Below are 13,364 nucleotides of genomic sequence, written 5' to 3' on the forward strand. Positions count from 1 at the left end.
CCAGACAAAAGAATCTGTTTTTACCATATCTAGCTTAGAGTGTATATTATGTCAAACATGTTATAATGCTTCAGAGAAAACTACATATGAAACTGTATGAAACTATCTGTCATATTGAGTTCTCTAATCGTTTTAACCATCATTCAATAAAGAATGAAGTTTCAAGATTAGTTAATGACCCACATGGACAGTTGCTTCAAGACTTGTATGATTCTGCAAATTGTCCATCTCGCACAATAGCTACGAAAAGTAAAACAATTGTCAACATATCTGAATATTTGATTGTCTCAATTAAAAATATTTTGCTATGATCAGGCATCAAACACTCCAAGAAAACTAGTTCCCAACCTCAATATTGAAACTCATTTTGAAAATGCATTACTAGAGAATCTAAATCTGTTTCCATTTTGATGGTTGATAGATTCAATTTCTTGATTGCGAAAACAGGACAATTTTATAACTTTCACTGACTTAGGTTAGTTTTAACTCAACCTTGGAGCAAAATGGACTGATTGATAATTGGATTTCACTGAGTTCTTCTTCTACAACATTGACTTAACTGGCAAGTAAATTAGAAAAAGGTGAACCGGGGGATGGAACCGAGATGAACTCATCTGGTAAACTGGCTGAATTGAGGTGAACCCAGAACCCAGCTTCTGCAGAACTTACTTTGAAATGTTCTTTGTGCATTTTTTGAATGTGGAAAAGTTTTGTTTAACTTTTGCCGTGAACTTTTGAACCTTCTTTGACATGAAAAACCTTTGTTGCTTATGAGTTAGTTCATCTAATCTTTCCAGCTCACCCAAATAGAGACTTACTCGCATGCATAATTTTGCGTTCTTTTAAACCATATGTAGTTAATTCCTGTTACAAAAAATGATGAATGAATCGTGGTACAGTCACTTTCGGTCGGGGTTGTGGATGGCAAAATATGTTGTTCTTTGATTAGTTAGGGTTTGTTGTTCTTTTTTTGGTGCTTTTTAATAGATATTTGAGTGTCGTTCTTTTTAGATGGACTGGAAACGTTAGATTAAAATAGTCTCTTTTCTCCTTTTTGTTTGCATACCTTTCAAATGTGGAAATAAATTCTGTTTTGAACTTGGTATAGATAATTGTGTTTTAAATGTGGAAAGCTGTCAATTTGGAAATTTTCTTCCACGTTTGTCTAATACTCTCGTTTAGTCGGGGGGTTTGGAATAAGCAGGGTGCAGGGGGGTTGGAAGAAATCTCAAAATTTAATAAGCGAGGGGGGGGTTTCCCTCCTTGCAATATGTTGGAAATTATGAATATGAAATTGCTTTGTCCTGTTTTGAAAGTTTTTTCCTTTTTTTAACATTATTAGTATATTATGATAATGCAAAATGACTTTTTTTTTAATTATGAAATTTTTTGTGAAGGTGAAGCGTGACGCTACAGATCAAATCTGTGTTTTGACTGGACTCACCAACCTTTATGATTATAAGGGTACAGTTTGTTTTTTATTTTTTTAAATTCAAAATGCCCTGAATGTGTTACTGTAGTGTTTTCATCTTACTTTTCTTATATTGTTGTCTTCATTTTTCATCAATGAGAGAATCTACAGATGTCACTGTTATAGAGAGGGACTATAAATTTTTTGCGAATGAAAGGATATTGGGAAAGACTGCAGCAAATGTATTAAGTAAAACTTCACAAATGCCATTGAATATACAGTGTTTGTATGTCTTAAATTTCTTGCTTGCAACTTGCGAATCGAGGAGGCTCTGGATCGCTTCGCAACTTTTATATATATACGGCTTGTTTTACCAGGGGTTGTATGGCGTGCGTTTCCGTGGTGTGCGCGACATACTTAGCTTTTTCCGCGCTAAAAAATCTTTAGGTTATGTGAGCTAGCTTTCCCGCACTGTAAAAAATCTTTGTTATGACTTTTTTTTGCGGGATTAATATCTAGCTGTGTTCTGTGCTAGGAAAATCTTTGATTTTGAACCTGGTTCAGAAAATGCATCCAGTGAAATGGCAAATTTGAGGTGGTTCAAGGAAATTTCTCGAAAATACGAGACCGACCGTTTTGAGCGTAAAAGATTCTCTTACAAAAATAACTTTCAGTCGCATGTCGTCGCCGGCAAAATATTGAAATTATTTGAAGGGTAGCCATTCGTACGGCAAACGACCTCACTTCTTTGCAAGCGTTCAATGCAGTGTTTTAAAGAAAGGAATTGAAGTCCTGAAAAGTGGTAATAATCAGGCAATTACTTATCTTTTTGAGGACATTTTTGGTTCAATTTTATCAGTAAATTTGAGAATCACACAACAATATCAATCAATGTATAATGATTTTGACGAAGACTCTGTGTGATGGAATTTTCATCTGCTTTTGTTTGATGTGGTGAAGAGTGACAAAAAAAAAGACTTTCATTCTGAGGAAACATTTTTGTTTTGGTTTATCTTTCGAAGAAAAGCATTCATACCAACAAAAACAAAACTTAAATCAATTTTGCTTGATAAATGAAGTTTGGAATTTATTTATGGGAAAGGACTTATTTGTGAATATTTGGTGGAAGTTTATCGTTGTGTCTTGAATATAATCACAAATTTACGTTTGGCTCTTCTCCCATCATCGGGCATCGGGAATATCACGGGGAAAAATTTATCTAGCTACATATTGATCAAGAGATTTGCGATTGGCTACGTTTTGAGAGATTCTTCTCCCATCATTGGACATTGATGAATTTCACATTGCTACGTTTCGAGAGATTCTTCTCCCATCATTGGACATTGATGAATTTCACATGGAAAAAAAGCTAGCTAGCTTTATTTTTGAAAACTATTATAGAAAAACAAAACAAAATTTGTTTTATAACAGAGACTGGAAGAAAGGTTAGGGAACAACATTTTAGCAATTTGATTGAATTTGGTTGAAGAATGAAATTTCTGGAAAGGTGAACCTTCATGCATGCTTCAAGATAATGTGATGCGAGGAAATATTTTTGGTTTCGCCATGTCATAAGAAGAGAGAGTTCATACCACTTTATACTTGCAAAACAAAACTAAGATTACTTTTACGTGATCATATGAAAATATGGTGTACTTTTATACAAAAAGAGACATTGGTGACCTCTGAAAAAATTACCCTCCTGTGCTTAATTGTAGGTGGACATTTTGCAATTTTTTGGAAAAAATCACCCAATTAGCATTTTGTAATGACCTCTAATTTATCAAATTTTCCTGATAAAGTGCCAAACCTTCATTTTCCTTGAGTTTTTTGGGAAAATCACCCCAAAATCAGTTAATAATGACCCCCCATTTTATGAATTTTCTCTGAGAGTACTGCCCCTGCATCTTCCACCCCCTACAAGTAAGCATAAAAGAGTACGATTGAATGCAGAATTTATGAAATGATATATAACAACAATCTACCAAAAGAATTATAAACAACACTCTATACAATTGTGAAAGTTGAAAAAGTGCTTTCCTACAGATTGTTGATGATTACTGTTAGTACCTTTAATAATGCTTAAAAACATCAAACTTTTTACTTTGAATGTAAAAAGTACTTTTTTATGGGATTATTCATCTAATTTGAGAGCTAGAATTTCTTGAGTCTATTTGCACATAAAACACATTATATCAGTACTCATGATGTACTCCACTTTTTGGCAATCTTTTATTTTTCCATCTTAAGAATATTGTATTCCCTTGTATGTATTATATAAATAATCTCCTTTATTTTTTAACTTGATCACTGTTTTCAAAATATTATCCATTTCTGGTTTTATAATGTAAACATACTCAACATGAAAAGTTTTTGCTTGATTGTCAGCCAATTAATTCGCTACAAAGAAATTCCATAAAAAAATGGTTATATATAAGAATAAGTTATCGAACTGTTTTACTATGTTTTAAATATTCACGAAATAAAACTGAAGTGTGTAAAGTATTTATTATTATAAATTGTCTTATTTTTTCTTCAAACTTTTCTTCAAAACTATTTATTTGCTCTTTTATCTATGGCTTTCTCAAAAACATTTTCTGCAAGAACCATGAATATATAAAAGAATATACACCAAACAAGCAGTTCTGAGCATGCTCTGGGTGTCTGTTTTATCAAAATAAAAAGTTAAACCAAAGAAATATAAGAAATATAATACTAACTATATTTGCGTTTTATGAACGTTTTGTGTGATAAGATTGAAAAGAAGAAACTAGATGTGCGCAATTGCAGTTAGGAATTTCCCAAGTATATANATCGGATAACATATCTTTGAATAATCGAGCCCGCAAAAACAAATGATCTGTACAAATTAATGACCCATGTACTTGGCACTAAAATTGTGTCCTCGCCATTATTTTATACCGGTCTCATATTTACGCAATGACAATACACCGTTTAGGTTTAGCAGTCTCGCTATTTCCACTGTGCTCCACCGCAGAGGTGGTAGGCAAAAATGCGAACTTTAGTACTGTGGAAGGTTAGAGGAATGTAAACATTGTCAATTCTTTTCTTTTCTTTGAAAGAGAATGATTTAGATATTTGAACATAATATCAATGATAATTCTATGGATCTCTCCTGAAAATTTCACAAAAATTCATCGAGAGGAAAAGAAGTTATGATATGATTAGAAGGAGGAAGGAGTTCTTTACCTACCGTTTCTCTGCTGGGTTTCCTTATGAGAACCGGATTTTTACCTACCGTTTTTTTACGGGGGAGAGTGAAGTTTCCCGCGGTCGCTAAAATCAAAACAATGGAAAATTGTTTGGACGCGTGCGCAGTTGACACTCCTAAACGGTGTATTTTCCCGTGGGGGTGAGAATTTCTATCAAAATCTTATTGCTAGACAGACAAGAGGGGCACAAACCCGGGGAGCAGGGCATTTAGGCAAAATTTGGTCACGTCTCCCGTCTGTTGTGTCAAAAAGTCAGTACCGCCCTCCCCGGCGCAAAATTTGTATGTGAGTGAAAGCAAATTTTAATGACACGGTTGACTTCTCCTAAAATTTAGAGATAATGTTAATTTATTCGAGCTGTGCTACTCACAGTATAAATTTAGAATGTTGCAAATTAGTAAATTTGGGACCCTATGTACTTATATCTTTAGAGCCTAAAAAGGGGACTGAAATGAAATAAGATATATATGGTGAAGATTGACAGAGATCTGACCTCAAGGAGAGAAAGTGTTGAAAATACTAAATAAAATAAAGATGAAACATAAAAAGGCACTAATATTTTTATAATTATACGTTTTTTTCCATTTTTTTCCATTTTTCTAAATATATAAATCAAACCAATAAGACATCTGTCAAGAAATGAGAATTTTATGCAAAAAATAACCAACAAACCAATAGACATAAAGTTTAAAGGGCTTTAAAAAGCGAAGCAGAAAAACACAAACACCAAAAGTGATTTTTTACTACCCTAAAATAAAGGGACTTTGAAAGGTCCAAAAGAGGTACCCTCGAGGGTAGTATATTCTCGTACCCTCCTCCATTTGTGCCTAAGTGCCCCCCCCCCCCGGCGCATTAAAACCAGCTCCCCTTCTCAAATTTTGCACCCCTACGCTATTTTTATTAGCGTCGTTAATGGAGATAGAAATTCTCGAATTCTATATTGCTCCTACTGCGCTGTGGTTCTAAGCTACGTTCCCTACGTTGCTTGTTGCTTGAGACCCCGGGAGGGGGTACTAGGGCAATATGGGTTACGGGGATTTACAGCTGGTCAGGGTTCCTTTTTTAACCTCCACGAGTCCCAGGTAGGGTCGCAAAAACACCAATATAGAAAAATCAGTCCCTCGTAGAATGTCTTTTTTGGAAAATTTGAGGAAAAAGTAGAAAATTTTGGAATTTCAGTTCCATTTCAGGGTCACTTTTTTCTCAAATTTCGGCAAAATTTTTGAAAAAACGAGTCCCACGTAGGGTCCATTTTTCAAACTTCAGCGGAGCACCCCCGTCGGTCGGCAAGGGTAGTACCCCTCCCCCGGGCTTGAGACACACTCTAGTGGGTACAGAGTAGGCAAAATGACAGAATTTGCCCAAGCACTCTACGTATATAATACTCTTAAGGGCTCTGACCATAGTGAATTTTTCATAATTGCCGTGTTTAAAATGTGTTTTCTTAGTGATGTAACCAACAAAACTATGGCATGTTATACATTTTCTGTTAGACAAACTATTCTTGTATCTGAAAATTTAAAAATTGCATTGAAAAGATTTGATGAAGAAGAAAATGAAGACTTTTGCGAGGAAGAGTATTTCAACTTTGAAGAGCTTAGTTTCGGCGAAGAAAAAGCATTTTGAAAAATTTTTCACAGTAGATGGTGTATCTTTTACCGAACAGTAAAAAATTTTGCGGAAAATTTTTGCAAATGCTTCTTTGTCTCAAAATCTTCAAAATAGTGGATTTTCATCAATTTTTCATCTGGATTTTGCTTAAAAAACATCTTTTTAGAAAAATTTTCCGTTCATAACGTCATTTTTGCAATTCAGTTCTTAATTACTCTTAAGCGATTTGATTAAAAAGCAATTTATAAAGGCAATTCTTTGTTAAAAGTGTTAAAGAATCTAAAACATAACTTTCATGTTCAGATACTAAAATCAATTTTCCGACTATGGTCAGAGCTCTTAAAGGGAAGTTTTGTCAACCTCATCCCTGAGTATCCCGCAGGCATTATTTATGTTATTGGTGGACCCAGGGAATATTCGAATATTACTATTATCATAGTATAAGAAAGCCACGGCTGGGGAATGATATAACATCTGAACTTTCTCTTGTTCTATCTCTGTCGTATTTGATGACTATTTGTTGATCAAGAAATCAGTAATGTAGCATCTTTAATAGTAAAATTTATGGGTTTGTCGTTAATACTTACTTCTTTAAAGGAAAATAAGAGAAAAATTTCAAAAACTATCTACCAATAATAAACTGAGCATCTTGATGTTCTTATAAAGCTCGGAGACAGAGATGGAACAGTAGTTAAATGAAAAGACAATGCGGTACATATTCCAGCCGTGGCTTTCTTATACTATGCTATTATTATCACGTGACCGGGTAGCTCAACTTGACCGGGTAGCTCAGTCGGTAGAGCATTCACCTTACAATCTAAGGGTTGTGGGTTCGATCCCCGGTCACCGCCAACTCAGCGGATGAGTAGCTTAGATTGGGTAATCTGATCTAGGCGGTAAGTTATATTGGGAGCTGAGAGTAGGTGTGGCGCTCCACCTCAGCATTCGATCTCCCAGGTCTAGCGCAAATAGAAAAGGGGATAGACTCCCTCACTCCCGGCTCCGCCGACAGCCACCAGATGAATATACTTACTTTTTACTTATTATTATCTCGTTGCGCTATCAGAAGTAAGCATGAAATAGCTGATAATTTGCAAAGAACAAGGTTTTGACAAAGACTTAGAGAAATTTATCTCCCCGGGAAATTTTCTTCCCTTTGCCAGCAAAGTTACTACCCTGTAGTTGGGATAATCAATTCTGAAAAGTCAATTTCAACAGTTGCAGACAGTAGGTGTGACGGGCGTCTTCATAAATTTTTGCTTTCAAAGCTTTCAATTTTTGATTATATTCCCATGTTACTTGCTTTACAACTTACTACACGCTTTTTTTTTATAAGAATGGTGTTTTTTCATTTCATCATGGATATTCTTAACTTTTCGGCGAAAATCATCGAATAATATTCTTACGGTATTCTTAGGTTAAGATCGAAATTGGTAATCTACAGGTTAAAATGCATCAAAAATGGCATTCTTAGGTTCAGTTGCTAAATTCCATGATGGTGATATTCTTAGCATATTCTTAATTTTTTGGCCATTTTCATCATGGACATTCTTATAAAGTGTATTCTAATAAGAAAAAGCGTGTATTTAATTACTTTCTTTATTAGTGTCCGTAAGAAGCACATAAAATTTTGAGTAAAGCATTCTTTGACTTCAGGACGCAGAAGGGGATAAAAGTCTATTCGCGATAAGTGTGCACTCTTTTTTCTTTTACCTATAACTTTTGAAGGAATTCTTCAATCTTTATAAATTTGGTATCATTGGAAAGATATCAGTAAGTGGAACAATTTGAAATAAAAAAATATTTTAAAAAAATCTAAAAATGTAGATGAAAATGAAGAAGAAAAAAATGAAGATCTTGTAGAAAATTGCTATAACTATCATTTTCACTGAAGTGAATACTTGATCATCGAACGTCATCAGAGTGAAAAATTTCTCAAAAATAATCATTTTGTCAAAAGATATCAAACAAAGTTATAAGCTGATTGACGTCTAAAAACGCTGTTTTCTGCTGTTTTCTACTGTTTTTTGGGGTCAATCACTTATTAACTTTGTATCATAACTTTATATTGAATGAATATTTTAGTGAAATTTCTTCACACTGATGACCTCTCCAGTGAAAATGAAAGTTATAGCACTTTTCTGCAATATCTTCAATTTTTTCCTCGCTTTATTTTCATCTTCGCTTTGAGATTTTTTTATTTCAAATTGTTCCACTCACTGATATCTTTCCAACGATACCAAATCTATAAAGATTGAAGAATCCCTTCAAAAGTTATAGGTAAAAGAAAAAAGAGTGCACACTTATCGTGAATAGACTTTAGGGTTGTGAGCTGATGGGGGCGCTGCCGCCCGACTTTCGACCTTGGACCCTTACCGGGACTAAAAGGGAGAAAAAAAAGGAAAATTTTGTGAATTTTACGACCCGTATCAGGACAAATTTGACCAATTTTGACCAAATTTCGATCTCTCCGGCCTAAAGACCCCCCGCCCCGGGACAGGGATATCTTTCTCAGTGTGTATTTGGACCTAGTTTTTTGCCGTTTTGAGTGCTGTTTGGTTGGGTTAGAGATCCATCAGATCAATTCATATGTTATCAGCGGTTCAAGAACAAGGAGTTTAGTGGTTAGGATAAATTCCTCAAATTCTCAAGCTGTTTTATGTTTTAATCTCAGAAACGTTTGAAAAGCAAATATATACATCAGATTCTTATTGTCTTTCTAAACTGACAAATATTTTCGCAAATAAAATAAGTTAGTTTGTATTTCAGATTTCATCTCTCTCATGGAATGCGATGTTCAAGAAGAGAGAAATGAGTGGAATACGAACTTATTATATACACAGTATAGCTGCATTATTATTCAGTCTTTCAGTACATTTAATGCCAATCGCAACGAGGAAATAATTAGAGGACAAACACAAATTAATGGGAGGAGAAAAATATTTGTCCCATTGATCTTTTATCCATGGTAACAGTCAATTGGCCTTACGTCGTTATTAATGACGTGACTTTGCATTTCATTTTTAAGAGAGGAGTGATAATTTTCGAAAAAAATTATAAACAGTTATCAAATGATATTTTTGTAATAGTGCTGTTAGATATAAAGTTTGAGTGGTTGAGTGGATGGGGTTTAACACTTCATCTCTCGTTTGTTTTGGAATTTTATTTCAACAGTTTAATCATACTGTACATAGTTTTATCTTTGCTTTGAATGGTAAGAACGATTACATATGCTTGTATTCGGATTTACCTGGATATCAGGTTATATTGCCGACCCAAAAAAACTTGCTTTGAGAGTAACTCAGTTTGGAATATCTGGGAAAGGAGCTCAAATATCACCGTCAACTGCTTTTCTTTGAGAAAATATTGGAGCGAAACTTGCTATACTACTTGTACTTATTTTCTCTCGTTTACAAGATATTTCTAATGACATTTTTTTCTTCCTTCAGAGACTGAATAAAGTGTAAAGAAAGATGGACAGCATATTGATGTACAGTATCACCATCTTGATTGCTCTCTTTTTCACCTCCTTCAACATCCTGACTCTTCTCGTCATTGCATCCAGCCCAACCTTACGGAAACGACATTCGAGTTTACCAACAATGAGCTTTCTGGTCGCGTCTGCCCTACAAGGACTCATACCAGCACCATTGTACGTGTACCGTAAATTAGCTGCACCGGATAATTATCCAGGATGGGCATGTGATTTATACCGCTTCCCGTACCTTTTCTGTGGACATATCATGCAGATGAGTATCCTATTGGTCAGTTTAGATCGCATGATTGCAATCAAGTTTCCATTTCGTTACGAAAGCAAAAGTGTTCGAAAGACGATGATTCTGGCTATACTGGTGTTATGGATAGTGACGTTGGCTGTCGATATCGTTCCTTTCTTAAACGGGATCAGGGATGTAAAAGAAGATTGCTTATTCAATCCAACTCGGTTTTGGGGTTTGAGTGTTATTGTGTTTTATAACATGCTACCATTTGTGATGGTCTTGGTCAATTATTCCATCATTTGGTGTGTAGCCGTCAAATTCGCTAGTGATGATCGTCAACGACAAGATTCCATTCGTGAAAGTAATAGGTGCTCAGAAGAAACAGCTTTCGTTAAACATAAGACTTCGTATGGTGCCATGAAAGCAAACGTCACAAAAACATTGAGCAATTTGAGGTTCTATCTTGAAATCAAAGCCACAAAGACTTCATTAATTTTAATCTGTGTTTACCTGATTTGCTGGGGACCATTGAGTGCATTTTACATCTTGGATCACTTTTGTAACGGGTGTTATTCTGAAGGAAATAAAAACAAAAATATTAGAGCGGTTATCAAATTGATAAACTTTAGCTCCAGTCTGTTGGTGCCATTGTTTTATTGCTGGTGGAATAATGACTACCGAACGACAGCTGGTAATTTCCTCAAACGATTTTGTTTGCTGTCAACGGGCAATAAGAAAGTGAGAAAAAATGGGACTAAGAGGAACACCAGTAATGCTACCCATCATACGGTAGACACCAGAATAGAAGAAAGTAACTTCAGTATTTCTTAAACCAAAATGGCGACGATGGGAAGAAATATTCTTGGACATTGAAAACTCTAGTCGCCCTGTATCAATGACCATCGAAACTTTCAACCTTTGCCTTGAGGGCTATTGTCATGATGTTCGTATGCTCGAGTTAAACTCCTCTGTCTCACAGACCCGCTTGGACCCCAGCCCCACATGAAAATACATTTCATCCCCGGTGGGAAAAATACCCTATAATTTCAGCCCCATCAGGAAATTGACTTTGATTTCACATCCCCATTTGAAATTCGATGTTTAAAAAATTGCACTTTGAAGCCATTCCCACTGGATTTTTAAAGCTTGGAACAATAGAATTTCTATCCCCATTGAGATTTTGATATAATTTTTGTATCCCGCTGTGGGAAAAAGTTCCACCAGACAGAAGAGTGTCTGCAATAATTATATCTGCTTTGTTTTAGGAAATTAGAGAGGATCAAACATTAGTAAATTTAGTATCATATTTATATTCACAAACACTACATTTTCCAACAACTCCTTAATTTCAATATTTTTCTCCTTGGACCAAAATCTAAAAAAAAATTCTTCCTATGTGACTGTGTATTTGTTACAATACATCCCTGTGTCACAAAAAGTTTAACTATGATTTTGTCCGCGGTTGGAAAAAATACCCTACAATTTCTGCCCAGCTGGTAAATTAACTTTGTTTTAATTAGGATTTAAAGCTCAATGAAAAATTGCCCTTCAAATCCATTCACATCTTTGAACTGAGAACAATAGACTATCAGTCCCCATCATTGGGATTTTAATAAAAATCCCCAATGTTGCAGGAAGGAATTACGACAGGCTGTCTATAAAACTTCGAAGATTATCGTAGGTTTAGATGCTATCAAAATCTTTGCTTTGTCCGGAGGACACGAGGGAGGACATCACCTTTATTATAAATGCCTTTTCAATTCTTGCTTTTTACAATATTTTATACTCTTTATAACGAATAATAAAATAAACGGTGAATATTTACACAGTGTTAAAGTTATTGCTTCTTAATATTTCCATATAATAATAATGCCATACATTTAATTAATATCCTAGATTATATTTTCTACAGTCTGTATTCGTGGGAAGCTTCAGAGAATTCTCCTTTCCCTTTACACCTGAACATTCGCCTTGCACAATGTCGAAAGTCTTTGTTCCACCAACAATACACCAATGGTGTCAACAGGCTGGATGAAAAAGCTAGAATCTTGACCACTCTTCTTGCAAAGTATTCATTTTCGGAGATACAGTTTTTACAAAAATGATCAGCCATAAACAGAATACTCATTGGCAACCAGCAAAACAAAAAGACAGCAGCTATTGCCATGGACTGTTTGGTAGCTTTGATCTCCAACGTAAATTGAATGGACTTTTGGTAACTTCTCATTGATGACGTATGCGTCTTGTTCCCTTCGTCGTCAATTAGGGAAACAGTGACCTGATTGCATTGTCTCAAACTCTCCGATCTTCTCCGATCAGCCATTGCAAACCCATAAGCTACCTTCCAAATGATAGCATAATTGATAACGACAGTCACAAAAGGTGCAATATTGTAAAATATGATGACCGATAAACCCCAAGATCTGCCTGGCACATATGAACAATTATCGTTACGATTATCATTGAAAAACGGGATGGCATCGACGCAGATTGTCACAAACCATGCAGATAACAAAACGAAGTTGAAAGTTCTTCTGGTCAACACTTTGGAATATGTAAAAGGATATCTGATAGCCCACATACGTTCACAAGCCAGAATCATGATGCTTATCTCCATAATGTGATTGCAAAAAATGTAAGGGAAACGATACAGATCGCACAACCAGCCAGGCTCACTTCCCGATTGGTGCACCAGGATTTTGTAGATGTAGAGTGGAGCCGGTAGACCACCTTGTAGCAAGGAACCAATCAGGAAGCTGATGACGGGTAGGTTGGAGAGGCGATGACGTAGTTTTGGCGTGAAGAGGAGCACAAGAAGGGAGAGAATGTTGAAGAATAACAAAATGATGGCTGTCAACACCACGATTGCAATAATGATCGCTTGTGCCATGATGTCTTGTTTGAACGCGTGTTATTTGTAGGTCTTCGTTGCTTCGTTGCTTGCAGTTAATGTATTTCTATCTGAATGAAAACAGAGAATATTTGAAAGCTGTGACAGCAAAAATCTCCTAGAAAGAAACTAATACAGCAAGCCACAATAAACCTCTTTACTAAAACGTTTTGTGTCTCGTCTACACTTTTAATCTACAGACAAAACCTTTGAATAAAAAGCCTTCTTAAAACTAAAATCTGTAAGATTTATTAGATACGAGCACATGCGACGATCTCGAGATTTAACTTATTCTTCTTGCCTTAAAACTTTCACTATTTATGCATATCATATTTTCCGCACTTTCCACAAAAGAAACGAAAGAAGTAATCGTTTGAACTGATAAGGATGTTTATCTTAATTTTAAAATGGCTATTAATCAGCTGGCTTCCAGAATATTTTCCCTTAAGTTTAATATCAATGAGACTAATCTCAACTAAGGGGTTTTGTATTAAACTATT

At 35.2% G+C, this 13,364-nt stretch overlaps 2 protein-coding genes across 2 annotated transcripts; one reads left to right on the plus strand and one right to left on the minus strand.

Annotated features, from left to right (window-relative positions):
• The first annotated feature begins 9,280 nt into the window (after positions 1–9,280).
• LOC136802552 (D(1A) dopamine receptor-like) lies at positions 9,281–11,794 on the plus strand. The gene is made up of 2 exons (XM_067059289.1): positions 9,281–9,469; positions 9,705–11,794. Exon 2 carries the CDS (start codon positions 9,729–9,731, stop codon positions 10,803–10,805), a length of 1,077 nt encoding a protein of 358 aa, XP_066915390.1. The 5' UTR covers positions 9,281–9,469; positions 9,705–9,728; the 3' UTR covers positions 10,806–11,794.
• Positions 11,795–11,804: 10 nt separating this feature from the next.
• On the minus strand, positions 11,805–12,931 carry LOC136802553 (D(1B) dopamine receptor-like). Its single transcript, XM_067059290.1, has one exon. It carries the CDS (start codon positions 12,862–12,864, stop codon positions 11,881–11,883), a length of 984 nt encoding a protein of 327 aa, XP_066915391.1. The 5' UTR covers positions 12,865–12,931; the 3' UTR covers positions 11,805–11,880.
• Positions 12,932–13,364: the final 433 nt, after the last annotated feature.

Source organism: Clytia hemisphaerica, unplaced genomic scaffold, assembly GCF_902728285.1.
Source record: "Clytia hemisphaerica strain Z4C2 unplaced genomic scaffold, Clytia hemisphaerica genome assembly, whole genome shotgun sequence".
In the NCBI taxonomy this organism is placed as follows: Eukaryota; Metazoa; Cnidaria; class Hydrozoa; order Leptothecata; family Clytiidae; genus Clytia; species Clytia hemisphaerica.